Below are 23,510 nucleotides of genomic sequence, written 5' to 3' on the forward strand. Positions count from 1 at the left end.
GCTCCAGTCGAGCTGTCCCTCGACATCTCTTCCATCTTGGTTGTTCCTGTCAGGTGCATTTTTTGCGCTTGAATCCAGCTTTTACCATTTTATGAAGAAAGCCATGCCATACTACTTCGATTTTACTCATTTCTTGTGCATTTAACTGCCATGCTTGTATACTTTGTTCAGAACAAATAATAAACATGGTCAAAGATAATGAATGAACAAATAACAAAGAGCACTTTGTTCTGATTTATACTCAGTTCAGTATACAGTGGTGCTTGAAAGTTTGTGAACCCTTTAGAATTTTCTATATTTCTGCATAAATATGACCTAAAACATCATCAGATTTTCACATAAGTCCTAAAAGTAGATAAAGAGAACCCAGTTAAACAAATGAGACAAAAATATTATACTTGGTCATTTATTTATTGAGGAAAATGATCCAGTATTACATATCTGTGAGTGGCAAAAGTATGTGAACCTCTAGGATTAGCAGTTAATTTGAAGGTGAAATTAGAGTCAGGTGTTTTCAATCAATGGGACGACAATCAGGTGTGAGTGGGCACCCTGTTTTATTTAAAGAACAGGGATCTATCAAAGTCTGATCTTCACAACACATGTTTGTGGAAGTGTATCATGGCACGAACAAAGGAGATTTCTGAGGACCTCAGAAAAAGCGTAGTTGATGCTCATCAGGCTGGAAAAGGTTACAAAACCATTTCTAAAGAGTTTGGACTCCACCAATCCACAGTCAGACAGATTGTGTACAAACAGAGGAAATTCAAAACCATTGTTACCCTCCCCAGGAGTGGTCAACCAACAAAGATCACTCCAAGAGCAAGGCGTGTAATAGTCGGCGAGGTCACAAAGGACCCCAGGGTAACTTCTCAGCAACTGAAGGCCTCTCTCACATTGGCTAATGTTAATGTTCATGAGTCTACCATCAGGAGAACACTGAACAACAATGGTGTGCATGGCAGGGTTGCAAGGAGAAAGCCACTGCTCTCCAAAAAGAACATTGCTGCTCATCTGCAGTTTGCTAAAGATCACGTGGACAAACCAGAAGGCTATTGGAAAAATGTTTTGTGGATGGATGAGACCAAAATAGAACTTTTTGGTTTAAATGAGAAGTGTTATGTTTGAAGAAAGGAAAACACTGCATTCCAGCATAAGAACCTTATCCCATCTGTGGTGGTAGTATCATGGTTTGAGCCTGTTTTGCTACATCTGAGCCAGGACGGCTTGCCATCATTGATGGAACAATGAATTCTGAATTTATACCAGCGAATTCTAAAGGAAAATGTCAGGACATCTGTCCATGAACTGAATCTCAAGAGAAGGTGGGCCATGCAGCAAGACAACGACCCTAAACACACAAGTCGTTCTACCAAAGAATGGTTAAAGAAGAATAAAGTTAATGTTTTGGAATGGCCAAGTTAAAGTCCTGACCTTAATCCAAACAAAATGTTGTGGAAGGACCTGAAGCGAACAGTTCATGTGAGGAAACACACCAACATCCCAGAGTTGAAGCTGTTCTGTATGGAGGAATGGGCTAAAATTCCTCCAAGCCGGTGTGCAGGACTGATCAACAGTTACCAGAAATGTTTAGTTGCAGTTATTGCTGCACAAGGGGGTCACACCTGATACTGAAAGCCAAGGTTCACATACTTTTGCCACTCACAGATATGTAATATTGGATCATTTTCCTCAATAAATAAATGACCAAGTATAATATTTTTGTCTCATTTGTTTAACTGGGTTCTCTTTATCTACTTTTAGGACTTGTGTGAAAATCTGATGATGTTTTAGGTCATATTTATGCAGAAATATAGAAAATTCTAAAGGGTTCACAAACTTTCAAGCACCACTGTAAAGCATGCTCAGTTGGGTTGAAGTCAGGTGTCTGACTCAATAACAAACGACACTCATCTCAGGACTGCAATGCACGCATTTTAGCCAGGGAAGAACGGTAGTTTGAAAGAGGAGTAAAAGAAGCCATCTTCGTCAACCTGGAATGATCATCACTGAACAGACGAGGTGGTCTGAGACACCACTTATCAGCCACCTACAATGCAGTCCTTGGCACACTTCCCAGAACACTGAATACACATCCACACCAAAACTCAGGCTACATCCACATGACAACGGCAACGAGATGTTATTTAAAAAAATATCACGTCCACATGGGCAACGATCAGTAAAATATCAGGTCTATATGGCAACGCAACGCTTGCTGACAACGATGCAATACACATGCCACACCTCTAGGGGCACTGTAAGACGGTCCCATCGGAGACACCACAACAATAGAAGAAGTAAGGACACATGCGCATAAACTATTATGCGCGAGACTTCATATTAGCCACAAAGTCAGAAAAATCTGTTCGTAAAATTACATTATAATGACCAAATACAATGAAAAGTATTTTTCCAGTCTCACCTGTGAAAGGTAATCCCATGTGATCTCGTTTGGACGGCAAACCTGTTGGTACAGTTAAACACAGCACATGAATGAGGCATCTTTATTCTCCGCTTTGACCCATCCAATATGGCGGCGAGGATGACGTATGATTCTACACGGAAGGCGGCGTCTTTAATGGTCCGGAATAAATTGAATGCTACACGTTGATGGATTAATTTGTTCTTCTACGCCCTTTTTGAGGAATGTATTGTAGGACTTAAACCAACATCTGAAGAGGTGAGATCGCTCCTTTTTTTCCCTATTTTTGCTGGCAGGATTGACTCTGCCCTAAGGGCTATTCTCTCTCTCTCTCTCTCTCTCTCTCTCTCTCTCTCTCTCTCTCTCACTTTGCACCATTACACAATAAATATTCACAGTGAAAATATTTCGTAAGCGCGTTTCATGAACCAAGTTATAGGATTTGTTGACAACTCGCATCGAGTTCGTTACACTTCTACCCGGCGTGAAGCACTGACAGTCATGTGGTTGTGACATCATCGTAAACAAATCCGTTCTACTCATCCAGACGACTTCGCAACGGCAACGTTGCCAGATCTTTCCACTCTGGGACCCGTTCTCAAAAGATTGCGTTTTGGGGCACCCAAAACGCCGGTGCCGTGTGGACACCAGGCCTAAACGATAAACAATTGTATCGGATTCACCTGAATCCGTTGCCGTGTGGACAGGGCATCAGTTGACTTCAATGACTCAAATGATGGCAGAGAGAGCCAACGACCCACATATCACCCTAATGACTCTCTAGGCTGCTAAAACCATTCACACCCGGCCCCCAGTGACCTACACCTACAGGATGGCTCAATGACCCAGTTGATCTCAACGACTAAGGGTTGCTTTTGGTCCACTAGAGGATAAATACCTGGAACTCCCCACTAGTCAGACAGAACTGAAGAACCCTTTCAGATAAGAGGTGAAACGTCTTCAAGGATTTCAAGCAAGTCCAGTTGCCTTCTTTAGCACCTACGATTCCCCAAGTTCTGCTCTTATGTTAGTCTATGTCTATTTCTATCATATAAATCTTAAATGTAATATTTGTTTATCTGTCTAACTCTATCTATCTATCTATCTATCTATCTATCTATCTATCTATCTATCTATCTATCTATCTATCTACAACCCCGATTCCAAAAAAGTTGGGACAAAGTACAAATTGTAAATAAAAACGGAATGCAATGATGTGGAAGTTTCAAAATTCCATATTTTATTCAGAATGGAACATAGATGACATATCAACTGTTTAAACTGAGAAAATGTATCATTTAAAGATAAAAATTAGGTGATTTTAAATTTCATGACAACAACACATCTCAAAAAAGTTGGGACAAGGCCATGTTTACCACTGTGAGACATCCCCTTTTCTCTTTACAACAGTCTGTAAACGTCTGGGGACTGAGGAGACAAGTTGCTCAAGTTTAGGGATAGGAATGTTAACCCATTCTGGTCTAATGTAGGTTTCCAATACAGAAGCATGCCTGTATGTGATGCAGTGCCGTCTAAGGGCCCGAAGATCACGGGCACCCAGTATGGTTTTCCGGCCTTGACCCTTACACACAGAGATTCTTCCAGATTCTCTGAATCTTTTGATGATATTATGCACTGTAGATGATGATATGTTCAAGCTCTTTGCAATTTTACACTGTCGAACTCCTTTCTGATATTGTTCCACTATTTGTCAGTGCAGAATTAGGGGGATTGGTGATCCTCTTCCCATCTTTACTTCTGAGAGCCGCTGCCACTCCAAGATGCTCTTTTTATACCCAGTCATGTTAATGACCTATTGCCAATTGACCTAATGAGTTGCAATTTGGTCCTCCAGCTGTTCCTTTTTTGTACCTTGAACTTTTCCAGCCTCTTATTGCCCCTGTCCCAACTTTTTTGAGATGTGTTGCTGTCATGAAATTTCAAATGAGCCAATATTTGGCATGAAATTTCAAAATGTCTCACTTTCGACATTTGATATGTTGTCTATGTTCTATTGTGAATACAATATCAGTTTTTGAGATTTGTAAATTATTGCATTCCGTTTTTATTTACAATTTGTACTTTGTCCCAACTTTTTTGGAATCGGGGTTCTATCTATCTATCTATCTATCTATCTATCTATCTATCTATCTATCTATCTATCTATCTATCTATCTATCTATCTATCTATCTATCTATCTATGTGTTTTGCTTTAAAGTAGTTGCTGATTCACAAATTTCTCAGTTTTATAACTGTAACAGTCCAAAAACCATTCAAAGGATATGAAAGATGTTGGAGACAATTATAAAAGTAAAATATCTCATTCAGAAAAGAAACTTCTGATCTGATTAAGTTTTGCTCACTATCACTATTTTAATATGTGGAACCTAACACTAGATATTTGCTCTTATAATTTCATATCTTTGTTGTATTCATTCTGTCCTATAGAATAAATTTCACGAAGGCTTTACGAGGAGGCAGAGGCACCTTCACAGACCACTGGTGCTTTTGGCAACATAAAGAACCTGGTTTAAAAAAAAAAGGCTTCAAACCAATTTAAGAAACATTTTCATGCTTTGATACACAATTGAATTAGTTCAAGGGCACAGTAAAAGTGTAGAGGAAGGTTAAGAAAAGCACATTCTCTGTAGCATTTAACTCAGGAGGCTTGTAGCACTAAATTACATATGAATTGTCATCAAAATGCATATGGACTTCACAGATTTTAGGGGAAACTATTTTTCTGATAGATAATGCAGAGTTAGTTGTATTACACCACTCTTCTCTTCTCAGATTTTCTGTTTTTAGTTAAGGAAGACGTGCATTTACATTTATCATATCAAAGAGCAAATCTACTAACTCTGCAAGCATTCAAAACCAAAAAGACAAGAGGCAAAAGTGCTGGAATGGTACCATTAAGACAATTTCAAAGTCCAGACTCAATATATATGGTAATAAGTAATTAACTAATGGGAAATTTGAACCCAGAGTGACTCTTCTTCTTCTTTTGGCTGTTCCCGATTAGGGGTCGCCACAGCAGATCTTTCATCTCCATTGCTCCCTGTCCTCCGCATCCTTCTGTACCACACCTGCCACTTTCATGTCCTCTCTCACCACATCCATGTATCTCCTCTTTGGCCTTCCTCATTTTCGTGCGCCTGGCAGCTCCATCCTCAACATTCTCCTTCCAACATGCTCTGCATCTCTTCTCAGGATGTGCCCGTACCATCTCAGTCTCATCTCTCTTAGCTTAATTCCCAAGCTCTCCACATGTGCTGTCCCTCTGATGTGCTCGTTCCTTATCCTGTCCAACCTCCCATTGCAAACCTTAACATCCTCAACTCCGCCACCTCCAACTTTGCCTCCTGTCTCTTCGTTAAGGGGACGGTCTCCAATCCATACCTCACAGCTGGTCTCACTACTGTCTTATACATCTTACCTTTCACTTTTGCTGGGACTTTCCGATCACAAATGACTCCCGAAATCCTTCTCCAACTGCTCCACCCTGCCTGCACTCGCTTTCTCACCTCACTATTGCAGCCCCCATTTTCCTGCACAGCTGACCCCAGGTACTTGAATTCACCAACTTTCTTTACGTCTACTCCTTGCATCTTCACTGCACTCTCATCCCCATTCTCATTGATGCACATGTATTCTGTTTTGCTACTGCTCACCTTCATTCCTCTTTGTTCCAATGCATCCTTCCATCTCTCCAAACCCAACTCAACCTCCTTTCTACTTTCACCACATATCACAGTATGATCCGCAAACATCATGTTCCATGGTGACTCTTGCCTCACTTCATCCATCAAGCTATCCATCACTATGGCAAACAAGAAAGGACTCAAAGCAGATCCTTGATGGAGTCCCACCTTCACCTTGAACCATTCAGTCATTCCAACTGCACACCTCACTGCTGTTTCACTGTTCTCATTCAGGTCTTGCTCCACACTAATATACTTCTCATTCTCTCCACACTTTCTCATACAATACCATAACTCATCTGTCGGGACTCTATCGTATGCCTTCTCCAGGTCTACAAACACACAATGTAGCTTTCTCTGGCCTTCCCTGTACTTCTCCATTAACATTCTTGAAGCAAAAAATTGCATCCGACGTGCTCTTCCTTGGCATAAACCCGTTCTGCTGTTCACAGATTGCTACCTCTCTTCTCAGTCTTGCCTCCAATACCCTTTCCCATAACTTCATGGTGTGGCTCATCAATTTTATCCCTCTGTAATTACTGCAGCTCTGTACATCTCCCTTATTCTTGTATATTGGGACTAGCGCACTCTTTCTCCATTCATTCGGCATTTTCTCATTCTCTAAGATCTTATTAAACAATCTCGTTAGGAACTCCACAGCCGTCTCACCCAAACATCTCCAAGCCTCAATTGGGATACCATCTGGTCCGACTGCTTTCCCAGTCTTCATTCTTTTCATGGCTGCCCTCATGTCATCCTTACTAACCAACTCTACTTCCTGATTTGCTGTCTCCAATGAATCTGACCTTTTCTCTCTTGGATTCTCCTCATTTAATAAATCCTCAAAGTACTCTTTCCACCTTCTTAATACTCTCTCTTTGTTTGTCAGCACATTTCCATTTACATCTTTCATCACTCTTACCTGCTGTACATCCCTCGCTTCCCTGTTTCTCTGCCTAGCTAGTCTGTACAGGTCTTTCTCTCCTTCTTTGGTCTCCAGTCTTTCGTACAACTCCTGGTATGCATCTGCTTTCGCCTTCGCTACTGCTCTTTTTGCCTTCTGTCTTGTCTCTCTGTAGAACCGCCTGCTTTCCTCATCTCTCTGATCATCCCAGTTCTTCTTTGCTAGCCTCTTCTCTTTTATAATTTCCTGCACTTCTTTGTTCCACCAGCATGTCTCCTTGTCTTCTTTCCTCCTTCCCGATGACCACCCTAGCACCTTCCTTGCTGCCTCTCTTACTAGTATAGCAGTAGTATCCCAGTCTTCTGGCAGACTTCCATGACCACTCAATGCTCATCTCATTTCTTCCCTAAACTCCTTCTGATGTTCAACCTCTTTTAATTTCCACTACTTAATCTTCGGTTCCACTATTTCACGCTTCCTCTTTTTCACTTTCAAGCTCATCCTGCACATGACCACTCGATGTTGTCTAGCTACACTCTCCCCTGCCATCACTTTACAGTCTCCAATCTACTTCAGGTTACGCCTTCTGCAGAGTGAATAAATACAGTAATTTGCTGTTATAATCACCTCCACTCTTCTGGGAAGGTTTTCTACTAGATTTTGGGGCGTGGCTGTGAGGATTTGTGTTCATTCAGCCACAAGAGCATTAGTCATGTTGTGCGAGGAGGTTTGGGGTGCAGTCGGTGTTCAAGTTCATCCCAAAGGTGTTCAGTAGGATTGAGTTCAGTCAGGGCTCTGTGCAGGACACTCGAGTTCTTCTACTCCAACGTGCAAATACACTATGTCTGCATCCGAATACTTGCACTAACGTCAGTTAAGAACCTACTACCTGACTGTTACTGTAGTACAGTCTATGGATATGCAAGTGGGTAGTAAGGATATGATTCTCGAATGATGTACACTCATGTATGTCGTGAAAATTTAAAAAATATATATTTCTGCAATGGCAGAAATGTTTAAACTGTTCCTGATACATCTATACATCACCAGAGATACTCATTGGACACTGCAACAACTGGTGCTTTGGTCAGTCATTTTATTTTTACATTACAAGCATAGAGCAGATGCTCTTTTCCAAAGTGATGTATAACATAACCAGAGTAGCCTGGGGCTAGGTGCCTTGCTCAAGGGCACTTCAGCCATTCCTGCTGGTCCAGGGAATTGAACCTTGACCTTTTGGTCCCAAAGCTGCTTCTCTAACCATTAGGCCCTTGGAAAATCCCATGGTGTTCCTTTGGGAAGTCTTCTTCTTCTTCTTCTTCTGTTATTCAGGCTCCAGCTGGCTTCTGGAATAGTGTAGTGTGGTATGTTTGTATGTTTACTACAGATGTAATAAATGCCTACTGAGTATTCAGACACACTATGGATTATGACATACTGCTTTTTTGTGTATTATATAATAGTAGTAAGAGTATTTGGATGCAGTCCATGTCTTCACAGAGCTCGCTATGTGCACAGGGGCATTGTCATGCTAACAGGTTTGAGCTTCTTAGTTCCAGTGAAGGTAAATTTTAATTCTATAGCATACAAAGATATTTTATACAATTATGTGCCTCTAACTTGTGGCAACAGTTTGGGGAAGAGCTACATAGGGGTGAGTTGGTCAGGTGTCCACAAACCTTTGGTGATATAGTGTATACACCGATCAGCCATAAAATTATGACTACTGACAGGTGAAGTGAATAACATTGATTGTCTCCTTACAATGGCACCTGTCAAGGGGTGTGATATACAGGTGGCTGCAAAAGTAGGTATACAATAAGGATTATTCCAGTATTACTAGTATTATAATAATGGTGCTAGGTTTCATTTAATACTAACGTTTTGTGCGAATGTTTTGTTTTTCATTACTGTATGCCTACTTTTGGGGTGGCACAGTGGTGTAGTGGTTAGCACTGTCGCCTCACAGCAATAAGGTCCTGGGTTTGAGCCCAGTGACCAACGAGGGCTTTTCTGTGTGGAGTTTGCATGTTCTCCCTGTGTCCACGTGGGTTTCCTCTGGGTGCTTCGGTTTCCCCCACAGTCCAAAGGCATGCAGGTTAGGTTAACTGGTGACTCTAAATTGACCATAGGTGTGAATGGTTGTCTGTGTCTATGTGTCAGCCCTGCGATGATCTGGCGACTTGTCCAGGGTGTACCCCGCCTCTCGCCCATAGTCAGCTGGGATAGGCTCCAGCTTGCCTGCGACCCTGTAGGACAGGATAAGTGGCGATAGATAATGGATGGATACCTACTTTTGCAGCCCCCTGTATTAGGCATGAAGAGAACAGTCAGTTTTTGAAGTTGATGTGTTGGAAGCAGGAAAAATGGGCAAGTGTAAAGATCTGAGTGAATTTGACAAGACAGTTGTGATGGCTAGATGACTGGGTCTGAGCATCTCCAAAATGGCACACCATGTGGTGTGTTCCCGGTATGCAGTGGTTAGTACTGACCAAAAGTGGTCCATAGATACAAAGGACAACCAGTGAACCAGCGACAGGGTCATGGGTGTCGAAAGCTCATTTATTCACATGGGGCCCATATGGTCCAATCCTACAGAAGAGCTACTGTAGCACAAACTGCTGAGAAAGTTAACGCTGGCTAAAACAGAAAGGTCAGCATTAACTTTTTCAGCAGTTTGTGCTCCAGTAGCTCTTCTGTAGGATTGGACCATATGGGCTAGCCTTCATGCCCCGTGCAAATTAATGAGCCTTCGACACCCATGACCCCATTGCAGGTTCACTGGTTGTCCTTTCTTGGACCACTTTTGGTAGGTACTAACCACTGCATACCGGGAACACCCCACAAGATGTGCCATTTTGGAGATACTCAGACCCAGTCATCTAGCCATCACAATTTGACCCTTGTCAAAGTCACCCAGATCCTTACATTTGCCCATTTTTCCTGCTTCCAACACATCAACTTCAAGAACTGATTGTTTTCTTGCTGCTTAATATATCCCAACCCTTGACAGGTGCCACTGTAATGAGATCATCAATGTTATTCAGGGTTCAATGTACAACCCCGATTCCAAAAATGTTGGGACAAAGTCTCATCTCATTCTCATTATCTCTAGCCGCTTTATCCTGTTCTACAGGGTCGCAGACAAGCTGGAGCCTATCTCAGCTGACTACGGGCGAAAGGCGGGGTACACCCTGGACAAGTCGCCAGGTCATCACAGGGCTGACACATAGACACAGACAACCATTCACACTCACATTCACACCTACGGTCAATTTAGAGTCACCAGTTAACCTAACCTGCATGTCTTTGGACTGTGGGGGAAACCGGAGCACCCGGAGGAAACCCACGCGTACACGGGGAGAACATGCAAACTCCACACAGAAAGGCCCTCGCCGGCCACAGGGCTCAAACCCAGACCTTCTTGCTGTGAGGCGACAGCGCTAACCACTACACCACCGTGCCACCTTGGGACAAAGTACAAATTATAAATAAAAATGGAATGCAATAATTTACAAATCTCAAAAACTGATATTGTATTCACAATAGAACATAGACAACATATCAAATGTCAAAAGTGAGACATTTTGAAATTTCATGCCAAATATTGGCTCCTTTGAAATTTCATGACAGCAACACATCTCAAAAAAGTTGGGACAGGGGCAATAAGAGGCTAGAAAAGTTAAAAGGTACAAAAAGGAACAGCTGGAGGACCAAATAGCAACTCATTAGGTCAATTGGCAATAGGTCATTAACATGACTGGGTATAAAAAGAGCATCTTGGAGTGGCAGCAGCTCTCAGAAGTAAAGATGGGAAGAGGATCACCAATCCCCCTAATTCTGCGCCGACAAATAGTGGAGCAATATCAGAAAGGAGTTCGACAGTGTAAAATTGCAAAGAGTTTGAACATATCATCATCTACAGTGCATAATATCATCAAAAGATTCAGAGAATCTGGAAGAATCTCTGTGCGTAAGGGTCAAGGCCGGAAAACCATACTGGGTGCCCGTGATCTTCAGGCCCTTAGATGGCACTGCATCACATACAGGCATGCTTCTGTATTGGAAATCACAAAATGGGCTCAGGAATATTTCCAGAGAACATTATCTGTGAACACAATTCACTGTGCCATCTGCCGTTGCCAGCTAAAACTCTATAGTTCAAAGAAGAAGCCGTGTCTAAACACAATCCAGAAGTGCAGATGTCTTCTCTGGGCCAAGGCTCGTTTAAAATGGACTGTGGCAAAGTGGAAAACTGTTCTGTGGTCAGACGAATCAAAATTTGAAGTTCTTTATGGAAATCAGGGATGTCGTGTCATTCGGACTAAAGAGGAGAAGGACGACCCAAGTTGTTATCAGCACTCAGTTCAGAAGCCTGCATCTCTGATGGTATGGGGTTGCATTAGTGCGTGTGGCATGGGCAGCTTACACATCTGGAAAGGCACCATCAATGCTGAAAGGTATGTCCAGGTTCTAGAGCAACATATGCTCCCATCCAGACGACGTCTCTTTCAGGGAAGACCTTGCATTTTCCAACATGACAATGCCAAACCACATACTGCATCAATTACAGCATCATGGCTGCGTAGAAGAAGGGTCCGGGTACTGAACTGGCCAGCCTGCAGTCCAGATCTTTCACCCATAGAAAACATTTGGCGCATCATAAAATGGAAGATACGACAAAAAAGACCTAAGACAGTTGAACAACTAGAATCCTCCATTAGACAAGAATGGGTTAACATTCCTATCCCTAAACTTGAGCAACTTGTCTCCTCAGTCCCCAGACGTTTACAGACTGTTGTAAAGAGAAAAGGGGATGTCTCACAGTGGTAAACATGGCCTCGTCCCAACTTTTTGAGATGTGTTGTCATCATGAAATTTAAAATCACCTAATTTTTCTCTTTAAATGATACATTTTCTCAGTTTAAACATTTGATATGTCATCTATGTTCTATTCTGAATAAAATATGGAATTTTGAAACTTCCACATCATTGCATTCCGTTTTTATTTACAATTTGTACTTTGTCCCAACTTTTTTTGGAATCAGGGTTGTACAACAAAGTGACAACTTCTCAGAAACCTCATGTTCTGTTGCGAGATTTAGAAAGAGAGTCCTGCTATCGTATCCCAGCATGCTTTGCTGTTTATGTGGAGGAAAATGAAATCGGCCATGTTGTGCTAGCTATTAGCAACTTTTTTTCATTTCTTTTTTTTTTGTGGGGTGTTCCCGGTAAGCCCTGCGATGACCTGGCGACTTCTCCAGGGTGTACCCTGCCTCTCGCCCATAGTCAGCTGGGCTAGGCTTCAGCTTGCCTGCGACCCTGTAGGACAGGATAAGCGGCTACAGATAATGGATGGATAGATGAATGTTCCCGGTATGCAGTGGTTAGTACCTACCAAAAGTGGTCCAAGGATCCAAAGGACAACCGGTGAACCAGCGACAGGGTCATGGGTGTCAAAGGCTCGTTGATTCACATGGGGCATGAAGGCTAGCCCATATGGTCCAATCTTACAGAAGAGCTACTGTAGCACAAACTGCTGAAAAAGTTAATGCTGGCTAAAACAGAAAGGTGTCAGCATTATCTTTTTCAGCAGTTTGTACTACAGTAGCTCTTCTGTAGGATTGGACCATATGGGCTAGCCTTCGACACCCATGACCCCGTTGCAGGTTCACTGGTTGTCCTTCCTTGGACCACATTTGGTAGGTACTAACCACTTCATACCGGGAACACCCCACAAGATGCGCCATTTTGGGGGTACTCAGACCCAGTCATCTAGCCATCACAATTTGACCCTTGTCAAAGTCTCTCAGATCTTAAGGCCCCCGTCACACTTTTTCAGAATTAGCAGGAATCAAGCAGAACCACCCGGAATAAATTTTTTTCAAAATTCATGCCACATTCGGGCGGGAATTTCAAACTGACCACCATTCTTACAGTTTTGTAAGAATGCCGTTCGAATACTTAGAATGCACTTCGAACCCGCCTCGAATGATTCTTACACATTCCAGGTGTATTAGCTTTCGAATGCAGTTCGAATGTAGTTGGAACACAGTACGAATACCTAGAATGCTGTTAGAATGCAGTAAGAATATTAAGAATGCACTTCGAATGCCGTACAAGTGCAGTTCGATTGCTGCCCGAATACCACCCGAAGTCTGGTCGGAAGGTGCCTTGAATGCTGTACGAATTCACCTCAAATGCAGTCAGAGCGCTCCCGGAATAGCCGCCGAATATGTTTCGAACATCTAAGAATTCAAAGAGAATGCAGCTCAAATACTTAGAATGTACTTCAAATATCCCGGAATATACGAAGAATTTTCATTCTGGCTCATTCGGGGCACATTCGGGACATTCTGGCAGGATTTGAAGTGGCTTGCCCTTTCAATTTTTTCCTCAAACGCGATCAGAATGTTTCGAATGCTGTTAGAATGTCGTAAGAATATTTAGAATGCAGTTCGAATGCCGTTTGATATTTCTCCTCTTCGAATGCACCTCGAATGTTTTGAGCATGAGCAAAACATTCGGGCTGGCCACAAGAATGGGCCCGAATGTTTGGAATGCACCCAGAATTTTTAGAATGCACTTCAAATATCCCGGAATATACGAAGAATTTTCATTCTGATGGCATTCTGGCTCATTCAAGGCCCATTCAGGACATTCTGGCACGATTTGAAGTGGCTTGCCATTTCGATTTTTCCCTTGAACGTGATCAGAATGTTTTGAATGCTGTTGGAACGCTGTAAAGATATTTAGAATGCAGTTAGAATACACTTCGAATGCCGTTTGATATTTCTCCTCTTTGAATGCACCTCGAACGTTTTGAGCAGGCCCGCCGACAGGGGGGGACAAATGGGTATGTTGTCCCGGGCCCAGGAATGGGGGGGGGGCCCAGAACTGGGCTCTCATGAAGTTGCGATTATCTTATTTCATTTCAAAATGTGTTGATTTGGGGGAGAAATGTGCTATATTTGCATTCAATAAATGATTTCTAGATCTTTTGCCTTTATTGTCTTTGAAAAAGGCGTCAAGAACCCCCTACCACCCCTAATGCAAAAATGGTTTAGTCTGACTCTTTCCGCCCATCCCTTCTGTGTGTGTGTGAGAGAGCGATCAGCCCCTCCCCCAACCCGCGCGCTGCGAGCAGAGTGTCACAGGATTTTCTCAGTGCACTCCCTCCAAACAACGGGGATTTACACGAAAACGGAAGGAGACATTCACAAATTTCTTTCACAGTGAGCGCCACAAGGCTCTCCTGAACACACTGATGTAATTTTTTTGTCTGTAGTGTAAAAAATGAGGTCACTAGAGCGAGTTAAAACGAGTGACTTTTCTGCCAAGTTTATAATGGCAGTCTATGGGAGAGCGCGCCTGTCCTCTCCTCACTTTCAGGCTTCTCATTCAAAAACTGTAAATCCTATCATGTAGGTAGGCACATTGTGTGAATCAGGACAAGTGTGGCTACTACTTTTGAGAAAATTATGTGTGTGGAGTGAAAATTGGGGCTGAAAACACCGTTTAAATGAGAAAGTTTGAGCTATTTTTCCAAGCTCTCCACACTCTAACTTAACGAGCTCCACTGGTGTGTAACACAATAGACACCCATTACAAAGGCTGACTTTCTCAGGCTTTATAAGGGGGAGGGGGGTGGAGACGCAGGGGGTGGGAGCATGGCGAGGGTGGGCGTGTTTCTTTTCAAAATATGGCTTGCGGGAACTGTTATTCCAAAATCTCGTACTCCACCTTTAAGGGGAAAAAAACGACATCGTTCGATCATAGCCCTTCGACAATCAGCGTGCGTGCCATTTGCCAACATGCACAAGTCAGGAGCACAGAAAAGAAAAGAGAAAAAGAGGAAGAAACCAAGAGACTCAGGGGCTCACTGCATAAATATTTTAAAAAAGATTCGGATGATGCAGCAGGTACTAGCAAAGGCAGTGGGGCAGCTGAGCCAGGTAAGACACAGCCAACTTTTTCCAGCCCCGTAAAGTAACCCCAACCAAGGCACGCGCGGCACGCAATTCATGTTACAAACGAGGGGAGAGCAAGTCACACTGAACACCATATCAAACGCACAGGGCATTGAATCATTTCATAACCACAACGGCTTAATAACATCGTGTTTCATATATCTGATTGAAGCTAAGAATATTCACATTAGCCCGCAATCATATCCCGCCGTTTCTCGAGCGGTGTGTTCTTCTCTGCTTTTCACACTGGACAGTACGCACGCACAGTATACTATGTTCGCCCCCAGCCCTACCCAAAATCCCCCGTCCATCGCTGCTCCTTCAAGAGCACCCCAATCGCGTGAGTAGAGACTGGGATAAGAGAGGTGTGTGTGTGTGTGTGGGGGGGGGCCCATTCAGAGCATTTTGTCCCAGGCCCAGCCAAAGCTGTCAGCGGCCCTGGTTTTGAGCATGAGCAAAACATTCGGGCTGCCCACAAGAATGGGTCTGAATGTTTGGAATGCACTCAGAATTTTTAGAATGCATTTCGAATATCCCGGAATATACGAAGAATTTTCATTCCGATGGCATTCCGGCTCATTCAAGGCCCATTTGGGACATTCTGGCAGGATTTGAAGTGGCTTGCCATTTTGATTTTTCCCTTGAACGCGATCAGAATGTTTCGAATGCTGTTGGAATGCCGTAAGAATATTTAGAATGCAGTCAGAATGCAGTTAGAATACACTTCGAATGCCGTTCGATATTTCTCCTCTTTGAATGCACCTCGAACATTTTGAGCATGAGCAAAACATTCGGGCCGCCCACAAGAATGGGTCCGAATGTTTGGAATGCCTAGAATTTTTAGAATGCACTTTGAATATCCCAGAATATACGAAGAATTTTCATTCTGATGGCATTCCGGCTCATTCAAGGCCCATTCGGGACATTCTGGCAGGATTTGAAGTGGCTTGCCATTTCGATTTTTCCCTTGAACGCGATCAGAATGTTTCGAATGCTGTTGGAACGCCGTAAAAATATTTAGAATGCAGTTAGAATACACTTGGAATGCCGTTCAATATTTCTCCTCTTCGAAAGCACCTCGAATGTTTTGAGCATGAGCAAAATGTTCGGGCCGCCCACAAGAATGGGTCCGAATGTTTGGAATGCCTAGAATTTTTAGAATGCACTTCGAATATCCCAGAATATATGAAGAATTTTCATTCTGATGGCATTCCGGCTCATTCAAGGCCCATTCGGGACATTCTGGCAGGATTTGAAGTGGCTTGCCATTTCGATTTTTCCCTTGAACGCGATCAGAATGTTTTGAATGCTGTTGGAACGCTGTAAAAATATTTAGAATGCAGTTAGAATACACTTGGAATGCCGTTCGATATTTCTCCTCTTTGAATGCACCTCGAACATTTTGAGTACGAGCAAAACATTCGGGCCGCCCACAAGAATGGGTCCGAATGTTTGGAATGCCTAGAATTTTTAGAATGCACTTCGAATATCCCGGAATATATGAAGAATTTTCATTCAGACGGAATTCCGGCTCAGTCAAGGCCCATTTGGGACATTCTGGCAGGATTTGAAGTGGCTTGCCATTTCGATTTTTCCCTTGAACGCGATCAGAATGTTTTGAATGCTGTTGGAATGCCGTAAGAATATTTAGAATGCAGTTAGAATATCCCAGAATATATGAAGAATTTTCATTCAGACGGAATTCCGGCTCAGTCAAGGCCCATTTGGGACATTCTGGCAGGATTTGAAGTGGCTTGCCATTTCGATTTTTCCCTTGAATGCGATCAGAATGTTTCGAATGCTGTTGGAACACCGTAAAAATATTTAGAATGCAGTTAGAATACACTTGGAATGCCGTTCGATATTTCTCCTCTTTGAATGCACCTCGAACATTTTGAGTACGAGCAAAACATTCGGGCCGCCCACAAGAATGGGTCCGAATGTTTGGAATGCCTAGAATTTTTAGAATGCACTTAGAATATCCCGGAATATATGAAGAATTTTCATTCAGACGGAATTCCGGCTCAGTCAAGGCCCATTTGGGACATTCTGGCAGGATTTGAAGTGGCTTGCCATTTCGATTTTTCCCTTGAACACGATCAGAATGTTTTGAATGCTGTTGGAATGCCGTAAGAATATTTAGAATGCAGTTAGAATATCCCAGAATATATGAAGAATTTTCATTCAGACGGAATTCCGGCTCAGTCAAGGCCCATTTGGGACATTCTGGCAGGATTTGAAGTGGCTTGCCATTTCGATTTTTCCCTTGAATGCGATCAGAATGTTTCGAATGCTGTTGGAACACCGTAAAAATATTTAGAATGCAGTTAGAATACACTTGGAATGCCGTTGGATATTTCTCCTCTTCGAATGCACCTCAAATGTTTTGAGCATGAGCAAAACGTTCGGGCCGGCCACAAGAATGGGTCCGAATGTTTGGAATGCACTCAGAATTTTTAGAATGCATTTCGAATATCCCGGAATATACGAAGAATTTTCATTCCGATGGCATTCCGGCTCATTCAAAGCCCATTCGGGACATTCTGGCAGGATTTGAAGTGGCTTGCCATTTCGATTTTTCCCTTGAACGCGATCAGAATGTTTTGAATGCTGTTGGAATGCCGTAAGAATATTTAGAATGCAGTTAGAATATCCCAGAATATATGAAGAATTTTCATTCAGACGGAATTCCGGCTCAGTCAAGGCCCATTTGGGACATTCTGGCAGGATTTGAAGTGGCTTGCCATTTCGATTTTTCCCTTGAATGCGATCAGAATGTTTCGAATGCTGTTGGAACGCCGTAAGAATATTTAGAATGCAGTTAGAATACACTTGGAATGCCGTTCGATATTTCTCCTCTTTGAATGCACCTCGAACATTTTGAGCACGAGCAAAACATTCGGGCCGCCCACAAGAATGGGTCCGAATGTTTGGAATGCCTAGAATTTTTAGAATGCACTTCGAATATCCCGGAATATATTAAGAATTTTCATTCAGACGGAATTCCGGCTCAGTCAAGGCCCATTTGGGACATTCTGGCAGGATTTGAAGTGGCTTGCCATTTCGATTTTTCCCTTGAACGTGATCAGAATGTTTCAAATGCTGTTGGAACGCCGTAAGAATATTTAGAATGCAGTCAGAATGCAGTTAGAATACACTTCGAATGCCGTTCGATATTTCTCCTCTTCGAATGCACCTCGAACATTTTGAGCATGAGCAAAACATTCGGGCCGCCCACAAGAATGGGTCCGAATGTTTGGAATGCCTAGAATTTTTAGAATGCACTTTGAATATCCCGGAATATACGAAGAATTTTCATTCTGATGGCATTCCGGCTCATTCAAGGCCCATTCGGGACATTCTGGCAGGATTTGAAGTGCCTTGCCATTTCTATTTTTCCCTTGAACGCGATCAGAATGTTTCGAATGCTGTTGGAACGCCGTAAAAATATTTAGAATACAGTTAGAATACACTTGGAATGCCGTTCGATATTTCTCCTCTTCGAATGCACCTCGAATGTTTTGAGCACGAGCAAAACATTCGGGCCGGCCACAAGAATGGGTCCGAATGTTTGGAATGCACTCAGAATTTTTAGAATGCACTTCGAATATCCCGGAATACACGAAGAATTTTCATTCCGGCTCATTCCGCATTTAGTGTGACTACACTTGCCCATTTTTCCTGCTTCCAACACATCAACTTCAAGGATTGCTTTCTTGCTGCCTAATATATCCCAACCCTTAACAGGTGCCACTGTAATGAGATAATCAGTGTTATTCACTGCTCAGTGTACAACAAAGTGACGACTTCTCAGAAACCTCGTGTTCTGTCGCGAGATTTAGAAAGACAGCCCTGCTATCGTATCCCAGCATGCTTTGCTGTTTATGTGGAGGAAAATGAACTCGGCCATGTCGTGCTAACTATTAGCACCTTTTTTTCCCCTTTTTCTTTTTTTTTTGGAGGGACTTCCGCTGACTAGAGTGAAGAGGTTATACCCAGTGTATTCGAGGAGAGACATACAGAGGGAGTCTGTGCACTCAGACGCAGTGTTTTGGAGCAAATTAACGCGAAAGACGATAACGAGGACGCCATGAGCGGCGGGACTCCGTACATCGGCAGCAAAATCAGCCTGATCTCCAAGGCCCAGATCCGCTATGAGGGAATATTATACACCATCGATACCGAAAACTCCACCGTCGCTCTCGCTAAAGGTGATTTTTATAACACACACTTCTGTGGAACCTGGATCTCACCGGCTCTGACTGCTGTTTAATAGCTAGCTTTAATTGTTAGCGTCATACGCTAAAGCAAAGGATTAGCCGTTAGCTAAGTGGTTTTTTAAAAAAACCTGCTTGTATAAACTAACCAGATCTAAACATTTATATCTGTAAATATTATGAATATACATAAAATCATGCGAATTATACTAGATTATTTCTTCGTTCGGATTTAAAGGGCGATTAAGGGCCGCATACCGAATCGCTCCGTACTCAGCGTATAGGTGCACTTTATTGCGTATGCAATAATGGCTCGTGCACCCTATCTAGTACACTAAAGCTTCTGTATGAGGTATTTGGGACACAGCCAGACAGTGTAGCATCTTGCTAAATAAAATGGAGTGAGACGAGAATGTGTAGTTTTAGCTCACAGGTCTTTTTTTTTTAATAGTTGTTTATTCTGTTTTATGGCTCTAGGATGGTTTTAAATCGGTTAGATGTACAGAAAGTGAGCTCGTTATTAGCTTATTAGCTATGCAGCTAGTTAGCTGGGGTTTATTATAAACGTTTGTTTATTGGCAGATAATTTAATTTGTTAGTGTTTTTTTTGTGGTAAAGTTAGCAGTTTACTCTTAGCTGCTGCATTAGCAACGTTTCTTTGTTTATTTCAGCTTAAACCGTGTTAAATTCACACACTGAATCGGCTGCTGGTTCTTTCCCATGTTTCCGGTTCTTTTCAGGGGAAAGTATCGTCTAGGCTCTAAAAAAAAAAAGCTATCGCGAGAAGCCGCTGAGTGACGTCACTCATCAATTTGCATATCTAAGGAAGATTTTCAAAACGGAGTTATATCAATATAGAAAATAGATCAGGAATAAAATGCACTGCGGTGGCATGATTCTGTAGGAAAGTAACCAGTGATGAAGCCTGACGTGAAGATAAGATATACATGTTATTTACCAGCTGGGAGGTCCGTATTGTGAAATACCGTGACCAAGGTCTTGAAAGTACTGAGCGAGTAGTCTGGCTAACGCAACTTCAAAGCTCTGCGAGCATTTGGTCTGGCATAGATATTAAGCCCAACCGTTTCCCAAAGCGTGTGGTTGACCCGCCTCCCTGAAATGCCTGTTTGCTACTGGTCGAAGCCAGAAAAGGCTGTGACGAAGCTTAAACCAATCACATCACTCTTTCCTCTGACGTATGTGATGCGATGGAAACTGCTTGAGTAACAAGAAGAAGGAGGAGCGGAAGAGGACGATAATAGCGCGATCAAAGGCGAGACGACCGCAATGATAGGGTTCTCGCTGAGCCCCATTGATTTGGCTACCAGCGGGGCTAACTGGTAGATTAAACTCTTACCGAAGCCGGTCGGGAGCAAGGCGAAAACGTCCTTCCTTTCAATAAATACCTCCAGGGCTGCTCTTTGCTCCGTTTTCAATGAGAACTTCCCGTTGAATGCTTTCAATACAGCATCTACTGCTGTGTTAAAGGCTTGCTGCTGCTCCATGTTCGTAATGTTTCTAGTGAATGAAGAGCTTCCGGCATAGATTCTGTAAACAATCTATGGCTTCCGGTTGCAGTTCTACTACGTCACTGCCTTGAACACGCCTCTACCCAGGGCCGTTGGAGATGCTCAAAGTTGATTGGCTCCCGATTTTTCGGGAGCTTGGAAGAGCTGGAGATAGTTTGCCTTGCCAGACTAAGTTCGCAACAGCCCCCCGTGTTGCGTCACACTTAGGATGGGCGGGCCCAGGCTACTGAGCGAGGCCCTCTGGGCCAAGGTGACGGTACTTCACCATATGGACCAACCTTAAGCTGGTAAATAATATATTTATTTTTTTCTTTACCAAATTCTAACAGAAAACGAGAGCGCCCGAAAAAGAAAGCCGAGCCGCCATTTTGAATCCTCATTCACGGCTGTAATGCAAATGGCTTCCTCCTCGGTATACAAGTGCACTTCCATGGCGGGAAAACAAACTACATTTTATCGCCCATGTAGTCCCCTATTTATACAAATAGGAGTCATTCAGGATTCAGTCATGTTTTTGCTCGACCAAAGTTATACAGTATTATGACCTTTTTATATTGCATAAATAAAGCCTTTTGGTGAAACTTTGAAGAAGAGATTGGGGTGGTTTAAAGTTTTTACCTAACGTAATCAGGGTTTTTCTAGAAAAATCTAGTATGAGGGCGCTCACCATGGCGAGGGAATGAAGCGGGGGGGGGATGGTGCCGGTCCCCCCCCCGCGCGCGAAGCCTTTGAAAATTTGAGGCTACAATGGGACATTCTGAGGCTATCTGAGAGGGAAATTGTAACAAATTGTCAACATTGAAAAAGAAAGAACTTCTGTCCCGGGCAGTCTTTGGCTTTCTTCCGCTTTGTGCCACGGGATGACATCTTTAAATGCCCAAGTGTCAACAAAAACAACTCGGGAACTACTTCTGTCAAAAGCTCCCGCGCCGGTGGGTGAAAGGTCATTCAGTCTCGAGAAATCTCGCTCTACAAGTCAGCTGACCTTGTATGTAACCCATGTCAAATCTCGTGAGAGCAGCCGCGACAAGTAAACAACATGGCGCCTCAGTCTGGAAAACGCCAATTCGGATTGTTTTTGCACCGTCTGGCGGTGTATCTACTATGATTGGAATATTTTTGGAGTAATTATAACGTATTTGATGATCAGACACATTGTCGCGTGGTGTTGCTGGGATGTTTTCACGGAGAAAAGATCGGTTTGAGAAAGATTGCATGTTGTGCAGTAGCATATAAGTGCATGGCCTAAGTGTGACTTGGGGTTCAATCAGCATTTCGGTAAGAGGGCGCAGCGCCCCTGTTCCCCGGTTTAGATGAAAGCCTGGTAATTGTGGCAGTTCGTAGGAGGGGGAGGAGCACAGAAAGACGGCAGGCCAGAATAAAGTTCAATGACTATTTTATTTGCTCTTTTCAGATGCAAAAATTCACTCTCTTCCAGGCGCGTGCGCGCACACACACACACATGACTTGTCTGGTTCAAGACAGAGCTCTCTTCCTCTGCTCTCTCTCTCCTTATATAGGGCGCGGTCACTGGGAAGACACAAACAGGTTAATTGACATCAGGTGTAGTGATTCTGCCACTTACCTTCCCTGACTCCGCCCTCTGGTCACAGACTGGGGCTTGACCACGCCCCTGCTGCCACAGTAATAATATGTATTAGGATAACATGGTCCAAAATGGGCCTCGTTAACTGAGATCAAACTGTTAGCAAGTTAGAGGTTTTTAGCTTTCTCCTGAAATGTTTTATTTTGTCGTACTCAGGGTAGTAAAACTCACTTTCGCTGTGAACACTGTCGTTATCGCTATCCATGATGTAAAATTACTGTATTTTCTGGACTATAGAGCGCACCTGTATATAAGCCGCATCCGCTCTATTTTTAAAAAAAAATTTAAAAAAAGATATACAAGCCGCACCGGGCTATAAGCCGCAGATATCTATGTTGAAAAATTAGATATTTACTGCATGTACAGAACGATTTTGTACTGTAAATGTACATGTATGTACCTGAACAGATTCTTTCCGAACAGTGCCTTTTAACACGGCAGCAACTTTGCTGATTAAAACGGAACAGAACCAAGAGAAAATAACCGGTATTTATTTACCTTCATTTCTCCTGTGTTTGAAACCACAAGTCACTTTAATCATCTTCGCGGGATTTGAAAATAATTACCAGTTAGTAATTTGTCATGCGTGTTCTATCTGCTAAAGATCTGCTAATTCTTCTTTGCATTGATTTTTCGTCTATCTTATTTTTGATTCTACTTCCGGTTAGAGCGCCCCTAGCGGTGGAAGAAAAATCCACAGAATAGCCGCACCTTTGTATAAGCCGCATGGTTCAAAACCTAGGAAAAAAGTAGCGGCTTATAGTCCAGAAAATACGGTAATGCTATTCTCCTGAGAAATAATTTTTTTCTTTACCAAATTCTAACAGAAAACGAGAGCGCCGGAAAAGGAAAACCGAGCCAAGCTGCCATTTTGAATCCTCATTCACGGCTGTAATGCAAATGGCTTCCTCCTCGGTATCCAAGTGCACTTCTATGGCAGGATAAAAACCACATTTTGCCGCCTATGTAGTCCCCTATTTATACAAATAAGTCATTCAGGATTCAGCCATGTTTTTGCTCGGCGTTAGCAAGTTACAGGTTTTTAGCTTTCTCCTGAAATGTTTTCTTTTATTTCTTCTTCCTCAGGGTAGTAAAACTCGCTTTCGCTGTGAACACTGTCGTTATCGCGATCCATGATGTAAAATTAATGCTAT

General features: G+C 42.8%; 1 protein-coding gene across 1 annotated transcript in view; it reads left to right on the forward strand.

The window, feature by feature from the left end:
• Positions 1-18,883: 18,883 nt before the first annotated feature.
• lsm14ab (LSM14A mRNA processing body assembly factor b) overlaps positions 18,884-23,510 on the forward strand; it is a 31,850-nt gene continuing 27,223 nt past the window's right edge. Inside the window, exon 1 of the mRNA XM_060924140.1 lies at positions 18,884-19,215. Within this exon, the coding sequence (XP_060780123.1) occupies positions 19,095-19,215 (121 nt within the window). The 5' untranslated portion in view covers positions 18,884-19,094. The remainder of the gene's footprint in view (positions 19,216-23,510) is intronic.

This window comes from Neoarius graeffei, chromosome 6 (assembly GCF_027579695.1).
Source record: "Neoarius graeffei isolate fNeoGra1 chromosome 6, fNeoGra1.pri, whole genome shotgun sequence".
Lineage (NCBI taxonomy): Eukaryota > Metazoa > Chordata > Actinopteri > Siluriformes > Ariidae > Neoarius > Neoarius graeffei.